Below are 23,634 nucleotides of genomic sequence, written 5' to 3' on the forward strand. Positions count from 1 at the left end.
ATACCAAGGCCATCATCATGGATGACTCAGATCTAGACCAATCTAGACCCTATGACCTGACCCAGACCATCACCCTGATCTAGATGGTCAGAGAATTGTGCCACTGCCTATGTATTATAGGTGAGACCTGGTGAGCCTGACCCTAACAAAAGCTACTTGGAATAGACATTTCTGCTATTTGTTACTTTGGCAAAAATAGAGGGTCTCCTCGAAGTGTTCGTTGAAACTTCTGATATTTTTACTTAATTTCTACCTTTTTTTCATTAGCATATATAGTTTTAAAAGGTTTTGGGGAAAGGAAATTGAAAACCAAGAAATAATGAAAATGTTTTGGCTGTTGCACAATGGAATTTTTTAGTGACCCAGAATAAGGCTAAATGTGTATGTGTGTGTGTGTGTGTGTGTGTGTGTGTGTGTGTGTGTGTGTGTACTGCAGCCTTCTCTCAGTTGGGTCATATATCAGCGATCCTTTTGTTTTCCCTTTGGAGAAAGCAACTTAAATAGGGTGTCTTGGAATTAGGAAAGATTACAGTAATATCAGTACAGGAAAGGTTTGTTTGGATTCTAATGAAGTGCATCTGGAGGCCCGCATGCAGTGGGCCCCCAAAAGGAGACAGTCCCTGTACCTCATCCATGGAGGGTATGTAATATGACAAGGCCCTTGTTTTTTACTGGGCCTGCTTAATTTTATTTGAGAGACTCTTTTGCAGCTTAAAAAAAATAAAATAAAAAAGCAACTTGTCTTTATCTTCAATGACTCTCTTGAGAGGGTTCGGCCTCCTGAACTAGACAGAACTCTGGATGCTTTTCCTCCTTTTGATCTGAGCTCTCTGAGCAGCCACAATTCTGAAACCCAAAAGCAGATTTCACTGGTGAGCTGTGCCTAATTTGAGTTCAAACTCTGCAGAAGGATCCCCGCTGTTTAGGCTTACTCATTTGAGGGGGAGGCCCAAGCCTTGCTGGGTAATTTTTTCCCCTGAAAGTTTTCTTTCTGCCTCATAAATCAAGGTTTGTTTCTTAGATTCCATTCCAGTAATCCAAAGAACGTATCACTCTTTCCTCTTTCTGCTAATGTAATCTGCTCATCCCTAAAGTGAGTGAAACACAAAGGGAGTTCTTTCAGTTATCAGCTATTTGTGGTGGAAGGGGGTAAGACCATCAAACCGCAGTGATTCAGAACTTAAATGATCAAAAGTCTTCATCAGAGTCAATTTTCTAAACCTCAACTTTAGGAGAAAACAGTACATCCCAAGAAGGCTGGCTATTTCAATTTCTTAAAAAAGGAACTTTCAGGCCTTATGAGGCGGTCATATTTTACACATCTCCATTTCCTTGTCTTTCTCAGTGGTACAGTCAAAATGAGGTCTTGGTGTTCCTCACAAAGAACACCGCATTTCTAGTCTTCCCATCTTTGCACAAGCTGTCCCCGTTCCTGAAATGTCCTTTCTCCTTAACTCTGTCTCTGCAAACCCCTGATTTTCTTCACAGCTCCCCTCCAGTGTTACCTCCTCCGTAAAATCTTAACCATCCTTCTGACAACTCCCCACTAACAGAAAAACTTGGATTTATGTTAAAAATATTTTATACATGTAGGATAGCTAGGTGGAGTAGTGGATGGAGTGCTGGGCCTGGAGTCAGGAAGACTCATCTTCCTGAGTTCAAATCCAAATCCAATCTCAGAACCTTACTAGCTGTGTGACCCTGGGCAAGTCACTGACCCCTCTTTGCCTCAGTTTCTTTATCTATAAAATGAGCTGAAGAAGAAAATGGCAAACAACTCCAATATCTCAGCCAAGAAAATCTCAAATGGGATCACAAAGAGCTGAACACAACTGAATGACTTTACCCAGCATATTATATCTGTATTTACTACATGCTTATTGGTTGATGTTGCCATGTGTATGTACATCTGTATTTCTATCTCTTCCTCAGAACTTGAGAAAACTACAGTTCATAAATTCAAACCTCAGGCCTGCAAGATCTTGAGGTATCAACAAAAAATTCAATTATTGTTACTTTATTATGCTTGCTAAGGCAGGAAAATAAAAATGTGTATTTGGCAAAGATCTTTAATGAAATTTAAAAGTTAATGGACTTCTAGATAATACTAGATTAATTTAAAAATCCCTTTAACCATAACTTCCCTCATTTCATTCCCACATACATACCTCAACCAGAGGTGAGGAACCTGCAGCCTTGAGGCCTTGTGGCCCTTTGACAAAATCCAAATTTTACAGAACAAATCCTTTTATTAAGGATTTAATGTAGCACATGTAGCCTCAAGACCACAGATTCCTCACCCCTCCCTCAAGCATTGTGGTCCATTGAGGTCTTATTCTGTTAGGAACGTATAAGGAAATTGAAAAGATAGAGGGAGAATGTACATGCATGTATATGTGCATGTTTGTGTGTATTTGTGTGTATATAAAACCACCTGTGGTACCTATGGGCAAAAAATATTAAGAAATTTTCAGATAGAGCATAGCTAGGGTCAGACATGAAATTCCCATGCCAAGCCATAATTCTAAATACATAAAAAGGAGCCTTATCATTTACTTTTACATTTCTTCTTCACTAATAAAATTGTAATTATCTGATAAGATTCTAAATTAAAATGATGCTTTAGAATCAAATTCCTGCTTTTAATTGATTCCTTAGAAGAGAAAAATTTTAAATCTTTGGATACTCTTTGGCCAGTCCCCCATATTATAATCATCTCACATGAGATCATGTCATATAAAGTGCTTTTATTTCAACTAGCATTGAAATGTCAGTTGTTACTGCTACTGCTGTTGTTATTGTTGTCATTAACATCATCCTTTGGTTTTGGTCTAGATGGGAACTCCCTGTATGGAATTTGGTAACACATGTTTAACTGCTAGTCTTATAGAGTTCTTTAGAATTAAGCATGGTTAAATGACATGCCCATTGTCCATGGATAAACAGCTAATATTCACAGGAAGATGTACATGAATCAAGGTCTTCCTGACTCCCAAGCTAGCCCTCTACCCAATGTGCCACATTGCTTATTATTATTATCTCCTCGTTTTTTATGGAGTTCAGATAGAAATGTTCCTGGGAAAAGTCTTTATCTTGTTATTATTATTTTATATTTAATGTTCTGTGGACTTTTGCACAGGTTGATAGAGTAGCAATTGCTTCTAATTGAAAAAAATGTATTAGGAGGTAAATTCATCTTTAGCATCACCATCCTTTTCGTTATCAGTTTTTTTTCATGGCTATGAAAATAAACCCTGACCCAAGTGTACTGTGCCAAAAAGCAAACTGACCATGGCAGAAACGGAAATCAGACAATAGCCAATTAGAAAACGCCATAACTTCCCCACTGCTTCTCTTCTCAGTTTCCTTTGTGCTAACTTGGCTGGACAATCTTTGGTATCTGGAGTTGGAGGTGAGTGGTGATGCCACTGATCTGAGCTGTAGGCAGATGGTTGCATATGAAAACCTATGCAGTGATGAGCAGAAAGAGGCAGCAGTGGAGGGTAAGGGGACAGCACTGGTTTGGTTTGTGAGGCTAGGGCCAGTGCTCTTTTGACTGGTCAACTATGTCGTTGGTCATCTAATGTCGGAAAGCTCTGTGTTGATAAATGATGACAGGTTTCTCTCCACATTTCATGGTAAGGCTGGTGAATTTACTTCCTCTTTCCACCCCCTAAGAAATCCCAGGATCTATATTTGATTTTGTACATATTTTAACTGTCTATATGTATTGTGCAAAAGAGTCCTAACTTCAAGCACAAGAGATTGGTGTATAAGTGTAGTCAATAGCAGAAGGATTTATTCAATGCCTGAAATCAGGGCCAAAGGAGGGAACGTCTCATACGCTTGTTCCCAGAAAGGCTTCAGCATCTTTTGTGCAAACATGACATGTTGATCATTACAGGACCAATAATTGGTGACCAAGAGTACCAGTATGCCTTTAATTGCCATCTCTAAATACTCATTGCTGTTTTTTTTTTTTAAGAAAAAAAAGGAAAGAAAAAAGAAAAAGAAAAGAAAAAGGAAAAACTTCTCTGGCTTCTTAGCTAAATTCATGCTGCTCTCTAGTGGTCATGCTCTTGACTGCAAACTGAATAAAGAAGATAAAATTGAATGTGGTAGACTTGGGGGAAGTTGATTTTTTCTTCATTTCTTTTTCTTTCTTTTTCCCCCTATCCGATAGAATCATAAATTGCTCAAAAACAAAGAAAAAAAAATGAAGTCATACAAGTTGGAATGTTGTCCGCTGTGATTGACAGCCAGGCTCTTGTGACATCCATCAGAGATAGGGAGTGAAGTGTACTTAACGAGTCTCACCTGATTTGCATCTGATCTTTGCATGTACTTTGGAATACAGCCCATCTCAAATCCATTAGGCCCTACTTAGAATACATGAGCAGAAGAGATGGGAAACCCACTCTTCCCCCAAATAGGGTTGGAAAAATCCCCAATTTCTTCTTTAGAGAATGGTAGGTTGGTGTGAACATACAGATACCTATGTCCATATGTACATATACAGATATATATGTATACACACATATATAAACACACACTTTTCAGGGTTCCTTTTTAGGACTTTTTATATAAATATGCAGCATATATTCTACATGTACAGGGTATGTATATATCTATATCTATATCCTTTTGGCAGTTATTTTTTAAGGTGTTTGTATGTGGGTGCTCATTGTAGCTTTGAATCTAAATAATCTATAACATAACATAAATATTACTCTTTGTTTAAAAGACAACCTATGGTCCAAACCAAAGCTTATGTTACTGATATTAGTCAAGGAGGAGAAAGGGAGAAAGAAGTCATCCTCAGATCTCTTTTTGTTTTGCAACTGTTCTCTCTCCTTATTCTCCCCCCCCCCAAGCATACCACCCCCCCAAAAAAGCCCATGATATCTGAGGAAAAGAATATTGACTGTTCTCTTGCCAGGCTCCTATAATGGAAGCATTACCTTCCAGATAACTTTTAATCTGTCAGCCTAATAGCTCCTTAATGCGTAAAGGGTTTTAAATATATGTCAGTCAGGTCTGTATAAAACCATATAGTTTGTGGCCTGAATGAATGGAGCTGACTCCCTAGTCTAGCACAACATGACTTCTCTTCAGACTCACTGAATTTTTTTCTATGGGCCTGGGCCAGCCTTTCAGTTTTTCACTAACGTATGAGGTGAGGGGAAAACTTACCTTGCATTTCCCCCCCTCTGCCTACTTTCTTGTGTCTTTCTTCTCTCTAAAAATGACAAGCTTCATCTCCAGCTGCACTGAGAGCCCAGCAGTGCATTTCCACAGGCTGCAGTTTATCACCCATCAACCTGTCTGCTTGCTCACACCGAACATTTGTGTAAACCTTCCCCAGCCTGGGATGCTAACTTCACATCTTTGTATTCCTATCACCTTCACTACAGATTTTTCCAACATCCTTTCCCTGCCTGACGGCTTTCTTTTCCTCTGTCTCTCTTTCTCACAACCAGACTGGTGAGATTTGACATGTCCCAGTACTTGTTGGGGCAGAGCGTGGTCTGTGTTCTCTTCCAAAGGGGATGTTTACACACCCACCAGACCCCACTGGCAGGGCCTGTACACATCATTTCACCTCTGGAGGCCCATTGGAATCTGGAAGTTTACTACCCTGAAAGGGTAGAAGGATTGAGTCTGATGCCTTTCTCTGAAGGGCTTTTTCTACCTATTGTCTTAGCTTTCTCCGATGTCAGTAGTTTTAAGACACATTTTAGGCATTCTAACCGCCATTTCGATAACCTGAACCAGATTTCCTGAATGATACTTGTGATTATAATTTCTAATATGCCAGGCACCCAGTGAGCACCTAATATATGCTTGCTGTTGCTGATGAATAAAAGGGTTGGAAATTCACCTGATCTCCTCGGTTTATTAAGCCATGAGGCAGTATAGCCTTGGCTGACCTGCTTTGAGAATCTTTATTTCTGAACAAAACAGAAAAAGTTCAGCATGAGGAAAAACAGAATCCCATGGCCTGAGTAGCAAAAAGTGATGGTGGTTCTCAAATGGGTGGGGAGGTTTAGAGGAATGAAATTCTGCCAAAGTAATTAAGAGGAAAAGTAGCTCAGAATATGAATGTGGCCACACAGAGAACTCTCTGGTAAGCTAAATTTTGAAAAGATATGTTCAAAAAAAGGGAAAAGGATCAGGTCACTGAGGATGGTTACAAAAGAGTGACTAGAATTTATAGTAAGTATCAGGAAAGCTATAATCCAGAGAAGGACTTAAAAAAAAATACATTGGGGGCAGCTAGGTGGCGCAGTGGATAGAGTACCAACCCTGGAGTCAGGAGGACCTCAGTTCAAATCTGGCCTCAGACACTTGACACACTAGCTGTGTGATCCTGGGCAAGTCACTTAACCCCTATTACCTAGCCAAAAGCAAAACAAAAACAAAACAAAACATGCTACACCCAAAGATTATAGGACCATAGAAGTGACTTCATTGGTAGAAGCATCTTGCTGGTGAGGTAACTCCCTCTATAATAAATGTTAGTTGGCACCTAATAGTGTTAAAGCAGAGGTTCTTAAGCTAGAGTTAGTGAACTTTAAAAAAATAATAGCTATTTTAATATAATTGGTTTCTTTGGTAATCATCTGAATTTTAATTTATATATTTAGAAACATTATTATAGAAGGAGTCCATAGACTTCACCAGACTGTTAGAGGGATCTGGGACACACAGGAAAAAATTAAGGATGCCTATCTTAGAAAATTTTCTAAATCACTGAAAGGTTAAGTGACTTGCCCTGGGTCACACAGCTAGTATGTGTCAGAGAGAGGGCTTGACCCCGGGTCTTCCTGACTTCCAGGTCAGTTCACTGCCATTATGCCTCACTGCCTCTCTAAGGCTGATTAAAAAGGCTTTTTAATGTGGGTTTAGAGCAAGGAGAACAAGAAAGGTCTAGACTTGTTTAGGGACAAAGGGAATAAAAGATGACAGCAGAGTCATGACTTGTTTCTAGAGCAAAACAAACAATAACAACAATAAAAAGTAATGATAATAGCTAACATTTCTATAATGTTTTAAGGTTTGCAAAATACTTTACAAATATTATTTCTTTTATCCTCTCACCAACCCTGGTAGGTAGGTAGGTACTATTATTGTCACCATTTTACAGTTGAGGACACTGAGGCAAACAGAGGTTAAATGATTTACCCAGAAGAGCTAGTAATCATCTAAGGCTGAATTTGAGCTCAGGTCTTCTTAACTCCAGGCCCTGAGCTCTATGCATTGAGCCACCTAGATGTCTCTATTGAGATTGGCAGAAGTGGTAGGGACAGGAGGAGGTTATAGTGGCTGTTAACCCAATCAAGCAGACTTTTGTAACCCCTTCTCCCCAATATATGCTGGCGTGACACTTTATGGTTCTTTTTGTGTCCATTAGGATAGAGACTTGTTCGGGTGATTAGTTCACTCAAAGGGACACTTTCCCCTTTCTTCTTCATTCATTTTATTGATAATTACTTTGTCGGAATTTCATTCCTAAAAGCCTCCCATCCTTGTTGAGTTACCATCACTTTTTGATACTCAGGCGGTGGGATCATGGTTTTGAACTTTTTTGTTTCGTCGTTCAGAAACAGACACTTAACCCACACTGGCCCGGGGGACATCTCCCAAGCTACTGGCTCACGGCTCAGTAAACCAAGGAGAAGAGGAGAGTTCCCCTCCTCATTTCACAGCCCCTTTTTATTTAGTGGATGAAGGCATCTGTCTACTCAGCCATGTGCACTGCCCACTCCTGACACCTTCACCTTTTTGCAGAGAATCCCAATCCTTTGACACCCTCTGTCTGGAGATGTAACTTATGTAAAATCAGTAAAAAAAAGACCGTGAGGCAGATGCTTGATGTCCCCCACATGGATGGACATTGATGGAAATGGGGAGAGTTGGGGGAGAAGAGCTGATGGGTGGGGAAGGCATTACCCATTCTCCCTACATAGAGAGGGGTAGAGCACACCTTACTTGTCTCTCTGGTGGAAGCAATCGGAAAGCCTAAGACAGAGGAACCAGGCAGAGGAAGGGGGCCTGCTATGGGAGCAGCTCACCTGGGACTAGGGCATAGCCATCAAGGAGAAGGAGGTATTCCAAGTTCTGTTGTTTTGCCTCTTAAATTCTGCTTTTTCAGACCAAACCATGGATCTTCCACCCTCGTTATGCCTCTGAATGACACAGAGAAAGCAAAACCTTTCAGCTTCTCTCTCACTGTCATCTTCTCAATCAAACAAAATAATCTTCAGACAGGAGTGGGCAGAACAAACATGGCTAAAAGGGAATTGAAGCCCCAGATGGTTGAGAAGATAGAGGGTGTCTAGATGCTTTAAATTAGTTCAAACGAGTCTCCTGGCCAGCTTAATTATATGCCAGGATACTAAAAGAACTCACAGATATGATTACTGAACTGCTGTCAAAAATCTCCGACGAACTATAGAAAATTGGAAAGGCACTGGAAGGTTGAAGACAGGAAAACATCGCCTGGAATTTCAAAAGGAGGAAAAACATTAGATTTTGAAAAGTATATACTCCTGAACTTAATATGGGTCCTTCATGTAATCCCAGAATGCATCATTGAAATACTTTGTGAATGTTTAATGAGGGAAGGGGGCGCCTACTATTTATGAGGCATTGGCATTAGGAATAGAAAATAACAAATGAATCAGCCCCTTATGTAAGCAAAGAACTATCTACATTATATACATATACACATCAGGCAACTAGATGATGTGATGGCTAGAGCTCTGGACCTGGTATCAGGATGACCTGAGTTCAGATCTAGCTGCTAGTTTTGTGTCCCTGAGTAGGTCATTTAACCTCTGTCTATCTCAGTTTCTTTATATATAAAATGGGAATAATAGTAGCACTTGCCTCCCAAGGCGGTTGTGAAGATAAGATGACATAATATTTGTAAAGTGCTTTGTAAACCGTAAAGCATGATAGAAATGCTAGCTATCATAGTATGTAGAAAGATAGAGATCAACAGCTTGGGGAGGCAGGGAAGGATTTGTAGAGGAGATGGTACCTGAACTGAGCCTTGATTCAGAGAAGGGCAGAGGAGGAGAAGATGCATTCTAGGTCTGGGGAATAAAGGTACGAATGCATGGGGTGGGAGATAAGAGTATCAAGTTTACTGATCAGTTGGAGTTCAAGTAGGGAAATCAGATAAAATTAAGCTGGGTGGGGAGGTGGGAGCCAGCTTGTGGGTGGCTTTAAATGCAAGGGCCAAGAGTTTGTATTTTATTCAAACTGTAGAAGCTGGAAGCTGGGAGACCCATTGGAAGCCATTTTAGTAGTCTTGGTGAAGATGAAAAGGGGCTGAACCAAGTTGGTAGCTCTGTAAGTGAGCAGAAGGAGGTGAAAAGGCCTGTCCATATGTAAAGCGCTGGTTAGTGGATTAATGTCATCCTGGAGGAAGGGGTTTATTGTTATGGTATAGGCGTCAGTCTTATTAAGTATATTGACCTTGAATGGTACCAGTGATATATTATACATACACTGTCCAAGAATCGACCTAGCTAATTTAGGAGAACTATATCATCAGATTAGCCTTAAGGTTATGAATATTTCAGCCCATGGAAGCTTTTAAAGACCATCGTTCCAGGTTATACTCCTCACTCTCTCTTTTCTTTCTTGGTCTTCCTCTTCTATGCTATAGAAAACTCTATACCCTAGAAGCTATCTCCACCCCTAGACTCCACAAATTGAAAGTAGCTTCTGCCCCATGACCTCTTCTTATGATGCACTGATTCCATTTTAAGATGGATGCCCAGGCCAACCAGATCTGCATTCTTCTCTGGCTGCTATATGTTGTCTTCCCTTATTAGACTGTAAGCATATTGAGGGCAGAGACTTTCTTTCTGCTTGTATTTACATTCCTAGTAATTAGCACAGGTCTAGGCACATAGTTAACCCTTAATAAATGCGCCTTGTCCTGATCTGTCTTTCTATTCAATGAAATAATGGACTCTCCAAGTCTTGAAGTATTTTGAATAAAAAGATGATATGCTTCTCAAATTTGTGGATGATGCAAATATGGAAAGGAGAACTAGTGAGTTGGATATCAGGATCAGGATCCAGAAAGATCTTAATGGGCTAGAGTGATTGGCCTAAGATGACAAGATGAAATTTATTCATGATAAATGTAAAGGGACACACTAAGGTTCAAAAATCAAATACACAAGAAGAAGGTAAGGGAATATTATTCAAGGAATAATTATTCAAGGGAAAAGAGGACTTGTAGATATCAGTTGACTTCCAACTGGAAAAGATTCGGCAATGAGACACGAGTGACCAAAAAATCTATAATGCAGCCTCTGCCTTCATGAATAACAACAGCATGATATATACAACAAAGGAGATAATAGTGACTCTCTATCCTGCACTATGCAGACATAATCAGGTCAGTACCCCACACATTAAGAGAAATATTGATAATCTAGAGCTCAGTCAAAGGATGGAAACCAGGATGGTAAAAGGGTCATTATCATGAAATATGAGGACCTGTGGAGAGTTAGAAGTATGTAAATTGGAGAAGAAGAAAAGATTGAGGGAAACATAATCACTGTCTTCAAAAGTTTGAAGGGCTGTCATCCAGAAGAGGTATTAAACTTATTCTGTGAAACTCTAGAGGGTAGACATTAAAGCCAATGTGTAGAAATTACAGAGAAGCAAGTTTCTCTGTATGAAGTCTTACCACTGTCCCAGGCTTAATGAGACATATGTTAGTTCTTACCAATATTGACAAACAATTGAACAAGACATTTGGCCAAATTCCAATCCCGTATGCATATTTGTGACCTGAAGCACCTTATTTAGGCATATTCACTTCTCTGTCTTCTCCATGACCAAATGGAACTGGCTGAAAGTCTCCATTCACAACCATTACAACTCTTCTCTGGTCTCACTGAAAATCCCTTTCAAGACAAACTAGAGACTTGAGATGGGTATGTATGAATAGGGTAGGAAGAGTCAGGGTTGAGACTATGACTTTCTATCCAATTTTTGCCAATATGGAGAAAGTCCTTTCTCTAAATCTTTTCAATTTGTTTTTGCATTTCTCCTTAGCATGTGAGCATACTATGTACAAGGAATGTATTTAATTTGCAGCCTATACTCTGATTCAATTCCATTCAATTAGAATGGTGTAATCCTTTTCTCTCTTTAAGGCTTAGCTCAGATCCCAGCTCTTCCTTTTCTTATCCCTTTGGTTGATAATGTAAATAACAGCTTTATATTTACTTGATCATTTACTTCATTCCCACCTCTCTTTCCCCCATTTAAGCTTCCTAATAGTAGAGACTCTTAGTTTGTGTATCCGAAATGCCTACCACAGTGCCTGGCACACAGTAGGTGCTTAATAAATGTTTATTGAATTAAATCAAATTGAATATTTTATGATTATCTGTAACACAGTAATATCTCCAGATCCTCAACCAAAAAAGATCTTTTCCAACTTTCATCATCCAGTTTCTCTCATCACTATTAATAGATACTTAACATCAACTCCTAGACTGAGGGGTCCTCTAGCCCGCAAAATCTACTGGCTGATTGGTCCTTGTTAGAACCACAGATACTTTTAGGAAGACAAAAAAGTGGAGTGTGGGGGCAGCTAGGTGGCACAGTGGATAGAGCACCAGCCCTGAAATCATGAGGACCTGAGTTCAAACACTTGACACTTACTAGCTGTGTGACCCTGCGCAAGTCACTTAACCCCAATTGCCTAAAAACAAACAAACAAACAAACAAAAGGGGGGGGGAAGGGAGAGGGCTCAAATTCAGGTGCACAAATTGTGTTTTGTTTTTGTTCACATATTTGAAACCTGGCTCAGAGTCCTCACAAGCTGAATCCCAGACTGGCCAGGGTTGGGAGTAATTTATTAGGCCTTTCTAAACAAACTGTTTGCAGCTGCTCCACTGGTTTAATCCTTCACAGAATGGAAGTTTCCACTTCTTTCTCCAACATTTAATTCATCCCTAAATGTTATTTTGACATTCCTGGTGATAATAAGGGAAAAGAGACTTGGTTCCTTGGTTCCTGGGCGTTGGAAAGTTGGTGGGAGAGGAAAGGGAAGAGCATCTGTTTGAGCTGAGCATGGTAGATGTTCTTCTTCAGAGCTGGCCAATCCAGAAGACACAGCTTTGCGGGTAGATCTGACCCTACTGACTCAATCAGCACTGAAGGATCAGCTCTCCCAGAACCATCTTAAGGGGCAGAGAAGGGAGAGTTCATATGGCCACCTGTGCTTTCTTTGCCTTTTTCTGTCACTGGCATCTAAATAGAAGCATGTAGAGGGTAGGATTATGGAATCACACGTTTACAGCTAGAAGGATGTTAGAGAAAACAAGTCGTCGTTTCTTATTCTCTGTCTAGCTCTGCTCACAAATAGCTTCTCAATAAGAAATTTTAGATAATGGTGGTGGTTGAATTCCTAATATTTTAAATATATAATTTCTCTGTGTTTTATAATTGCATATATACCAGTTCAGCTTATACCAACTAGTCTAATAAGCTTTTGCATGTAATAATATAATAATAACAGCTCACATTTATATAGTCTTTGATGAGGTTTACAAAGTACTTTGCATGAGTTTTATCATTTGATCTTCAAAACTCATTATATTGCCCTATGATGTAGGATCTGTTACTATCCTCTTTTTACAGATGAGAAAACTGAGGCTGGTTGAAATTAAATGAATTCAAATTTGCCCAAGATCATATAGTTTATGTGCATATATATACTATATTTCCATTCCTTTAGCAAAATATTAAAAATATCATCTCTCATAGGTCTGATAGTACTAAGACAGCAATTGAGATAGTACATAGAATTCTAGGCTGAGTCAGGAAAAAATGAGCTCGGATACTTCCTTGGACACTGGTTAGCTGTGTGACTCAAAAACAAGTCAGTTCACCTTGGCTAGGAAGCTAGGTTGCACAGCAGATAGACACTTGACTCGAAATCAGGAAGACTCATCTTTTTGAGTTCAAACTGGTCTCAGATACGTACCAGCTGGGTGACCCTGAGCAAGTCACTTAACCCTGTTTACCTCAGTTTCCTCATCTATAAAATGAGCTGGAGAAGGAAATGGCAAACCACTCCAGTATCTTTGCCAGGAAAACCCCAAATGGGGTCACACAGAGTCAGATAAGACTGAACAACAACATTGTCAGTTATTTCATCTGTAAAATAGGATAATTGCATGAGTAATATCTACTTTTCAGAGCTCTTTCAAGGCCTAGATGAGAAAATGTGAATTAAGTGCTTCCAAAACCTTAAATGTTGGTACAATTGCCAATTATTGTTATTGTTGTTATTATTATTCTTACTATTACAGTTGACCACATAAAATGTAGTCTACCATAATAGTAATGATAGTGGTGATGGTAATAATAATAATTAATACTTGACTAAAAGGTATAAAGAATATAAAGTCCTATTGTGTCTATTACTGATATATAAATAGCATTTTTCTCTAAAAAGCATTCTTAACGACATCTCAAGATTGTTCTGAGTCTCAAAGGAGTCAATGTATGCAAACTTCTTTCCAAGCTTTAAAGTGCTTTGTAGAAGTCAGATATTATTATTGCTGTATTGAGCAGTTCTTTATTTCTCCTGGATGGCTAGAAGCGTAGTAAGTGGGAAGAGTAATGGTTTTAGAATCCTGAGTTCAAATACCATTTCCGCCATTTATGATCCATTGATACTATAGCTAGTGGAACTTATGTTAATAGATATAGAGGGAATTTCTTGATCCTGAGGGGGCCAAGACAGAGAAATGTAATTTCTGCCTAAAAGTAGAGACAATTACCACTTATGATTCATTTAAACATTTATATCTTGGATTAGCTGAATTCCAGGTTTTCAGCCTAAACCCCAAGGAAAGATGAAAGTGGCTTCAGCCACGTTTCCTGAGGTAGGGAGACTACCAAAGAAGCTGCCTATAGTACCCTGGCAATCAAGGATCAACCGATATATCCTGGATGGACTTTTGTATCTAAATAACTCAAGTCTTAGGACAATTGGGTCTCCCCCAGCCAACCCTCCGAGGATACTGTCACTGCATGGAAAGAGGCTAATTCCTGGCTCCCCATAGGCATCTTCAGGGCTGTAACTTAACCTGCATAATTAGAACACGCATTCCAGAGGGGGGAAACATTGAAAAGATAAAGGGCGTCTTTAAAACAGATTCTTCCCAATACAATTTTTTCATAATTATAGTTTTAAGAGCTTATGGTGATGGTGGAGATGGCCACTTAAGAAAAATTAGGAGTCTCATTTGGCAAGAGATGATCCCTCAGGAGACCATACATCGTCATCTTTCAGGGGCCCCCGAACAGCCGCCGTGCTCTGACAGCTGTGCGTTGCACTGATGTATTATAAGCATGCTTAGCTTATTATGACCAGAGCCAGCTATTTTAATTAAAAACACCACATATGTCATTGAATGTGTTGTATTTCCTCCAGTCCCAAGACATAATAAGTCGGGGAGATACAAACAAATAAATGCATTGCAGATGTGCCCGGAAACCAGCTCCTACTGAGGTACAAGCAGGAGTTTTCCGAATTTGGACCTTTGGTGCACCAGCCATCCAGTGTCCTCCGGAGGGGAATGGGCCTGGTGTCATCTTCACCATTTATGTCAATTGATATAGCTGGAACCAGAGAGAGATCTGGAAAGACAGGGGAAAGGGAGAGAGGAAAACAGTCACCTCCTTTCATTTACGAGCCAAGCTTGTCATTTGATAAACAACCTTTCATGAGCTCTGAAGTCCCAGAACAACACACAGGATCAGGCCTTTTTTTTGTGGGTTTTTTTTTTTTTTTTGGTCTTTTTAATTTTTTTTAAACACAAGCTCCATTTCTGAAATAATCACATCCCAGCTGGGAAGGCTGGTGGGAATCTAGGTGGAGAAACCAGGGGAGAAGAAGTCTCTGAGGAGACAATACTTGCTTAATTTAAGCAATCACAGGCTGCCAGAGTTCAAAAATTTCAGCTGACTTTAACTGTCACTAGCCGGAGCACCTTTCTCCCTAGGCGAGCATTCGTTGTTCGGCTGCCAGACGGTCCCTGTGCCTCTGCCGAGATGCCTGCCCAGCAATTGAGCATCTTCCTCCCAGGATGGGATTCGAGGTGACAGCTCCTCACACTTTAGCACTCCCATCACCTCAAGTGATGTGGGGATTCAAGTCGAAATGAGAGGACCCTGCCCCCAACCCCCCCAATCTCACAAACCACAAATGTAGATTGACTGAGGGTCTCCTTAGGCCTCCAGACCCAACCTTCATGACAGAACAGGCCTGCTAGGAACTTTACAACTACAGCGGGTATTCTAATGATGTCTGGGGAGATTTTTTCTCCTTTTTTTTTTCCTTTTTTTTTTTCCTTGCAGGAGCAGGAGGAGAATACTACAAGTGATAGGAAATGATGTCAGCTTTAGTTAGGGCAGTAGACAGCGTTAGAATATACTTGGCATAATATGGCCTCGGTATCTCCGTCAGCATCTCTGTTTTCTGTCACCGTACACAATCCCGGGCCTGTCTGTACTCCTGACAATGTCTTTTTGGATCAGGCATTCGCCAGTTCGGAGACTGGCTCTGCTCACTACCACACAGCCTCCTTTGTTTGAAGCCTGTCCTTGTGTCATTAAGGCTCCTGATGTCTATTTAAATCTGACGGTGAATGCAGTATCTGTTTTCCTGTCAAGAGATCATTGACAATATTAATACCTCATGTCCTTGCTTCATTTTCTAAGAGCTGACACCTCGCTGCCGTCTCCTGAATTCATCAAACAGCACTCTCTCCCTGGGATGTCGAAAAGCAGTTTTGCTTCTAGGCCTGAAGAAACAGGGTACACCTCAAAAAGGGCTTTTATCAGAGCCAGCCTGAGAAAGAGACCCTGGGAATGCGCTTAATAAACATTTCATGCCCCTTCAATTTAGAGACCAGGCCGTAAGAAGCCCCAGCCCACATTCCAAGATGATTCCTTGTTCCATTTGGCATCTGATTATATGAGATCCAAATTGGAGATTCACACCAGAGATCAGCTTAGGGAAGGTAATCATGTCCCTAGATGCTAAAGTGGCAACAGTGGTCATCAGGGAAGAAAGAAAAGAGAGAGAGAGAAAGAGAGAGAGAAGGAAGGAAGGAGGGAGGGAGACAGAGAGAAGCAGTAGAAGGAGGAGAAGGAGGAGAGAAAAGAAAGGAAGGGGAGAGGGAGGGAGAAGGAAGGAAAGAGAGAAGGAGAGAGGGAGAGAGAAAAAGGGAAAGAAAGAGGGAGGGAGAGAAAAAAGTAAGGAGAGAGGTAAGGAGAAGGAAAGGAGGAAAAGAGAGGAGGGAAGGAGAGAGAGAGAAGCAGGGAAAAAGAGAGTGAGGGAAGAGGGAAAAAATGGAGGCAGAGAGAAAAGGGGGAGGGAGGAAGGGAGAAGGGAGGGAAGGGAGGGAGAAATGGGGCGGGGGTGCTCACAAGGATATGGTAACTCAGACGTTTGTGGTTTTACTCAAAAGGACAAATGTGTTTTTTATGAAATATGACAACCTTATCCATTTCTTTTCATAAAAATTCACTCTGTCCCAATGCTGTACGAAGAAATTAACATCCTGCAGCCCTAGCTTTCTAGGTTCTTGAGTAGCTTATTTGAATCAATTATATTGGAAGGAGCCTGGGTGAATTTTGAATAGCATCTGAAATTCCTCAGGTCTTGGTGCTACAGGAAATACAAACCCCGTCACAAAGCAGGATTTGCTCCACAAAACCTTGTTCAGGGCAAGAAAGCCCATTTTTTTTTTTTAACAATTTAGAATGCAAGTCAGCAAAAATGTTTATTCCATACATTTTATTACAAGCGTGGGCAAGGAGAAGGTTCAAATGGCACATGGAGAGTGTGTCTCTATGGGGCAAGCAGTTTTCTGAATATGAATCATTTCTGACAGTTACATACAATGCATGGAAAATGTATAGTCATAACTGGTCCATGACTGGTCAATGATTGGCTTTGCAGGCAGTTTGTTGTATTGCAAGGGAGAACAGATAGAGTTTCTTGTCTGCTAATCAATTGTTGGCTTTGGGCATCCTAGACAGTGTGGAATTTATCTCTAGGTTATCCTTACACATGGCGTAGGGTGAAATAAGGCATAATAATAGGGGTTTTCAGTTTAACACTGTAATTGAGGCTTTTTCACCCTAAAACATCCTTCTTTATGACAAAGAAGAATAATATAGCATGTTATTCTTCCTGCTACCAAAGAACCAAAGTGCACGTGCCCTCTGCCCTGGAAGCTAACTCAGCATAGGATGCAGAGCTGCTCTGCACTGCCCACCAAGTGAAATCTCAGAGGTCCCCTCTCCTCTGCTAAAAGTAGCTTTCTAAATGTGTCCACTTTGTCCATACTCCGTGGTTCCAGGCTGCAGATGCCTATTGAAAATTCAAAGCCTTGGGTCTGGCTAACATGCAGGAGGTAAGATCATGAATTGTGTAGTTGAAGGAAAGTGACCTCCAGAAACATTATCCAAGTTTTAGGGAACCCGATGGGAAAAGACTACTCTTCCATTTCATGGCAGAGGTCATCACCTCTGATGGTGACCACAGGTTCTTGAATCTTCTGCGAGTGGCCCATAGCCTCTGGCAGCTCCTTTCATCTAGGAAAGCTTTGGAGTATGGGTCTGATATAGATAGTATGTCTAGTTTTTTTGAGGACCAACTCAGCTCAGCTCAAAGGAGTTACTTCCTGAGCTGGTCACTGAATGGTAAATTTTTCAGCCATAGCAATTATTAAAGACAATCCATGTAACTAGGCATGGTGACACAGTCCAGTAACCTGTTGTTGAGGAGTCTAAGGATTATGGATCACATAAGTTAAGGAGTTCTTAGCTGTAGTATGCTAAGCCAACTGGGTGTTAGCAGTGTCTGGAACCAAAATGGTTAGTCTCCAGGAGTTGGAGACCAAAAAGGGGTAAATTGGCCAAAGTGCAGGTTGAAGTTTCTGTGCAAATGAATATTGGGCCCATTAGTGACTGCTGCACTTCCAAATTGGGCTGGAGAGAAGAGACCGGAAGTCCTATCAATTTTACAAAAGAAATCTGTGTCACTTAGTTTTGGTATTTCTTCTAAAATCAAATCAAATTAAATGAGACCTGATAAGAGGGAATGATTATAAATGATAAATATTGGGGTATAGAAAAATTTAATTCCTCTTAATTCTTATCATTATTTTTATAGGAGTATTTGATTTTTTGATAGGAGAGTGAGCTGAAGAGGGGGTTTGGAAAATAAGGAATGAATTGATTTAAATGTGTGAGTAGGGACTATTTATGGCCTTCCATAATCTCCATGTATAGAAGTATTATATTTAGAGCCACAGCATTTTTTCACATTTATTTGATCATGGAAACGAAATACATGTGTCACCAGGACATGCTGACACACCTTGGGATGTACCTTGGATATCTGTGGATGTCAACCACCCATGGGATAACTGCGTCTTAGACCCAAACTATGATAATCTAGGAAAGTGTCATTTCCTTGAATATCCTGAATATTCAGTTCATCAATCCAGGATTCCTTCCAGTGTATAGATCAAAACAGCTTCTCATCAAGTGATAATAAAAATTCAATGAAATCTAATTTATTAAATATTTATGGAACGCCTACTATGTGCTAAGCATTTTTTTTTTGTTAAAAAAGACAAAAGCAGTCTTTGCCCTCAAAGAGTAACTGGTGTATACTAGATGTTTAATAAATGTTTGTTGACTGATTGGTAGTTATTTTGTACTTGGTGTTTTCTCCCAGTACAATGTAAACTTCTCAAGGGTAGAAACTATTTCATTTTTGTCTTTGTATAGAAAGGAAAAAGGGGAGGGAGGGAGGGAGGGTGGAAGGAAAAAGAGAGCAAGGGAAGGAGACAAAGAAGGGAAGGCAGGAAGGACAGAGGGAGTGAGATAAAAAAGAAAGGAAGAAGGGAGGGAAGGAGAAAGAAAAAGAGGGAAGGAAGTAATAACTGTTTCAAGATATTCCTATTTCTTTCGAGTTGCATTGCATCAATAGCATCACCACTAGGAGCAGCTAGGTGATTCAGTAGATAGAGTGGTGACCCTGCAATCAGGAAAGCCTTAATTCAAATCTGGCTTGAAATGTGTTTATGTGACTCTGGGCAAGTCACTTAACCTGCGTATGCCTCACTTACCTTAACTTAAAATGGGGATAATAATAGCACTTACTTCCTGGAGTTGCTGTGAAGATCCCATGAGATGATATTTTTAAAGCTCTTAGCAAAGTGTCTGGCACAAAAATATGTGCTAAATAAATGCTTGTTTCCTTCCTTCCTTCCTTCCTTCCTTCCTTCCCTCCTTCCTTCATTTTTCTATTTCTGGAATTACTGTAGTAGGTATAGGTGGCATTCTAGCTCTCTAAGTATTTCAAAGGCTCTTAAAACAGTGCCTGACACATAGTAGGAACTTAATAAATGTTTATCATCAATCTGCTTAGCTATCACATGGAAGAAGGAATAGATTTGTCTTAGCTGGCAGCACTAGAAGAAATCGGTAGAATTAGTAGAAAGGCAAGTTTAGGCTTAAGGTAAGGAAAATCTTACTGACTATCATTTAAAAAATACAATGGGCTGCCTTGGGAGGTAATGAGTTCCCCATCACTAGAAATCTCCAGGGAAAAGTTGGATGCCCACTTGTTAGATATGTTATGGAAGGAATTCTTGTTCAGAGATGAGTAGGCCCAGATGGACTCCAAGGTTACTTCTGGCTCTGAGATTCTGTGATGCCATAGAATGGCAGATGTGTACAAGGGAGGGGAGTATCAGGGTTATGCTGGGAAATGTTTAACAACCAGCTCTCAAATAAACAAAACCATAAAAACACGCTAGATACACTTTTATGTTTAATTGGCATTATTAACATTTTCTCTCTCTTTTTTTCAAGTCTAGACAATCAACAAAACAACAAACAATTTATAATGTTGGCTGATTTTAGGGGCATAAATGCTCACAATGAAAATTTAACAATCAGGAATGCACAGGAGCTGGCTCCAGCACATGCCTGGAGAGTATTGGGTTTTTTTTGTTTTGTTTTGTTTTGTTTTCGATAGCTTACCTGCAACCCTGCACTAAATCATCCCCTGGCATCTTTTGGTGGTATGGTGGTAACTCAGGGTTCTCAAAGACTATAACTCTGGCCTTGGCAAGTCTTACCAGGCTGAAAAGGTTTTGAATCACATGCCTGGTGTCAAACTGAATATCTGTTTTCTTAGGACCCGTTATCCCCAGGTTGAGTGCAGGGTCATGCATCCTGCAGGCACAGGCACCTTTATCCACCATCGACTAGGTCAGAGAGAGGGGTTGCAATCTGCCCTGGTGGATGGAGGGCTCACATCAACAAAATCATAGATCCTGGAAATACGGTGAATAAGGATGGCGGTAAGTCTCTATAAACCCGTTGTGAGCATACAAACCATAGATGAGGGCAAAGCATCCCCAGGTGCCGTGGGGCTGCCTGCAGAGTGGCAGCTCTGAAGACAAGAAGATAGAGTACTTCCTTTCTGCTGCTTAATTCGTTTGCTGCCAGCAGCTTGATGTGAGAAACCATTACCCCCTGCTCCCTGCAGCTCCCCCTCTACCCACTGCAGCACCTCTAATAATGTGTTTCCTTTTATTTGCAGGTGTTCTAGGAAGGTGTCACTATGTTTACTATGGGAAAAACTCCGAGGGCAACAGGTTTATTCGAGATGATCAGCTCTAAGGCTGAGACCAGCCTGCCTGGCCCAATTTCATGAGAATAAGTAGCAGGAAGAAAAAGAAAGAAACAAAGAAAAGAAAAAAGGAAAAAAAGAAGAAAAAAAAAAACCTAGCCAACCCAACTAATGTTTGCACCATCAAGGAAGCCGCCTCAGTGCTCTAGTACCTTCTGCTGACTTTGCCAGGCCTGTCAAGATCATCCTTCTGTCTCAGTCTGAGTCGTCACATAGAGATTGACATGATTGCCTTTAAGCAGGTCTCATCCACCAGCATGACAGACAGCTGCAGCCAGGCATCGGGGCTGACAGCATGAACACCATGATAGATTGCCTGGTCCATCCACAGCTCGCTGGGGAGCAGAGGTCACACCTGGGGCCCCTGTGAGCATGCTCAGTTAGCTTTTGCCAGTCAGAGAGACTCCCGTCTTCAGCTTGCCTGTTGAGTGAGAGTTTTGTGGAATATCCAGATGGTTTTTACAAAACAAAAATGGTTCTGATGGTGGGGAAGGGCAGGAAGGCCTCAGTCCCCATCTATGTTTCCACAAGGTAGATGCTCACATTTCACACACATATACATGTAGAACCCCTCCCACTCCTACCCTCTCCATCCTCCCCCCCATCCTCCCCCCTTCTTCCCCCGCCCAGCTCCCAAAGCATCTTTATCATGAGCTGATCTTCAAGGTCTATCATTTCTCTGAGGAAGGATATTTGCTGTCAGGGATATTTCGTGACTTGCTTCCAAATGATACAAACTCCCAATTTTAGTAAATATTTTTCCCCATGTCCCAAACCAAATCAGTGGGCTCTAGGTCAGTGAAGGCTTCCACATCCCAGACTTAGATTTTGCTCCCTCTCCAGAACCAGGTCTTACTGTGGGTATTCTGGTGGCAGGCCTGTTTCTTTCATCACCCATATTTAAAAACTTGCCTCTGTCCATACTTGTGTTACTGTATTTCTTGTCAGATTTTGTCTTCTGGTCTAGACATAATCGCAAGACTAGGTGTGCCTGTCTATACCTGGTTCACCCGTCCTTAGGGCATCTGATTTGGGATTTTTTCTTAAGTCACTAAGAGATAAGAAGTAGAATGAGTAAAAAAAAAATGAATTGAAGGGAGAAGAAAACATCCCCCTCCCCTCCCCCCTTGAACATCACATCCAGGAGCTATCAGGAACAAAATCTGTAATGTTTGAGTTGGGATGGTATCTTTGAGTATCCATGATGGTTTTGTAATAATGATACCACTTGGGATGAGTGATCTTGAGATTTACATGTGAAGTACACTTGAAAGATAATTGAGGAGATAGTTGATGAAACAGGAAAAAAAGCCTTGGCTTTTTTTTTTTTCTTTTCAATTTAAATTCAGACCAAGTACTTAGCATCCTGTTATCTGTACAGGCTTCCCAAAGCAAGATTAATTGAGGGTTGGTCAGATCTAAAATAGGAACCTTTCAAAGTGCAAACCTGAAGGAGAATCCCACTCTAGGTTGGCAAATACCAGGTCTTTCCAGTAACCAATTGGCCATCCCATTTTGATGGGTATGTGAGGCCATGGACCTTCCATGCCCTTGGGTGGACAATCTGGCACTTACCTTTTGAAAAGAGTATAGATTTACAAGAGTTCCTGGCATAAGGATTCAACACAGGGCAAATGAATTGCCCATAAGTCAGCAGACGTAAGTGGCAAAGTTTCTATGTTGATTATACAGCCTTCACTAATTAATTACTTAGACAAATGTATAATGTGGTCCTTAAGGAAAAAAAAAAAGAATTAGAGGGGTTTGGTTTTTGTATTTTTCCCTTGGGCATAAATAATGGGAGAGAAAGTACCTTTCTCTCTGATCTGAACAATAGCACTAAGGGAATGCCTTGAGTTAGCTGCATTTGAACCCCACCCTGGCTCTTCGCTGAGAAACATCAACACATGTTTTGTCCACAACATATTATGGGCAGTAAGAGTTCTGGGCAAGGCCAGCAAGACTAGTCCAATGTCATATCCAATCTGGCAACACATATGTCCTTGTCTTTATAAAAGGCTTTAACCCTGCCTCAAACAATAAAAAAGCACTTGCGAACTGACCACAGAATTTTTCCATCTTTATTTTTCTTACTTGTTTACTTTTCTTAATGTCAGAACCATTTGTATCAAGTTTAGGAATGTCTCCCTCAATGCAAGCTTTAGAGGCACAAATATTTTTGGAATGAGCTGTGGACCCCATTCATGCCTCTCCCTGTGTGGTGTTTACTTTTTGTTTGTTTGTTTGTTTCCTCCCAAATGGTGTAGTAACTTGAATTAAGATTAGCTTAATTATAATTTCTGAAAAGGTCGCCCCTCCCCTCTTTTCTTCTTGAACAAGGTGTAGTAAGCTTGGCTCTCCCTTTCAAAGGGATGATGGTGATAAATTCATGGGCAGTTGCTGATGGCTATGTCAGTTCCCTGAGCATCTTTTGCTGGAGGTTGGACCTCAGGGTTCAGCCTGACCTGTCAGCAGTGATATTGATTGGTCACATGGCCCCAATGGGGTTTTCCTAATTCTGAATTTTCCAAGTAGTTAGAGAAGCAATAGGGATATAAGGCATATATAATTTTCTCTACACCCCAGGATGAAATCAGGCAAAACCCTGTCCTTCTTCCTTTGGGAAGGGTTCCCCTCCCTTACCCTATTCTAGACCCCTGGCTGCTTGCTATGCTGAACCTTTTCGTCATGAAAAATAATGTCCTCTGGTCTCCCTATACCCCAAGAGCTTGCTCTGACTTTAGAGACACAGAAAGGCCAGGGACTCAACTAAGGCAAATTGAGGACTGAGCCTTCCAATGCCTCAGGGAATGTTAGTATAACTGAGCTCCTTTCTAAGCAACATAATTTTATA

The 23,634-nt window shown here is 40.7% G+C and overlaps 1 protein-coding gene across 1 annotated transcript in view; it reads left to right on the forward strand.

The window, feature by feature from the left end:
- Window positions 1–22,842, forward strand: part of LRMDA (leucine rich melanocyte differentiation associated) — a 1,205,409-nt gene extending 1,182,567 nt beyond the window's left edge. The window contains exon 7 of the mRNA XM_027861154.1: window positions 20,691–22,842. Coding sequence (XP_027716955.1) covers window positions 20,691–20,770 — 80 coding nt within the window. The 3' untranslated portion in view covers window positions 20,771–22,842. The remainder of the gene's footprint in view (window positions 1–20,690) is intronic.
- The last annotated feature ends 792 nt before the right edge of the window (window positions 22,843–23,634 follow it).

The sequence above is a fragment of the Vombatus ursinus genome, unplaced genomic scaffold (genome assembly GCF_900497805.2).
Source record: "Vombatus ursinus unplaced genomic scaffold, bare-nosed wombat genome assembly UNPS02000749.1, whole genome shotgun sequence".
Taxonomy (NCBI): domain Eukaryota; kingdom Metazoa; phylum Chordata; class Mammalia; order Diprotodontia; family Vombatidae; genus Vombatus; species Vombatus ursinus.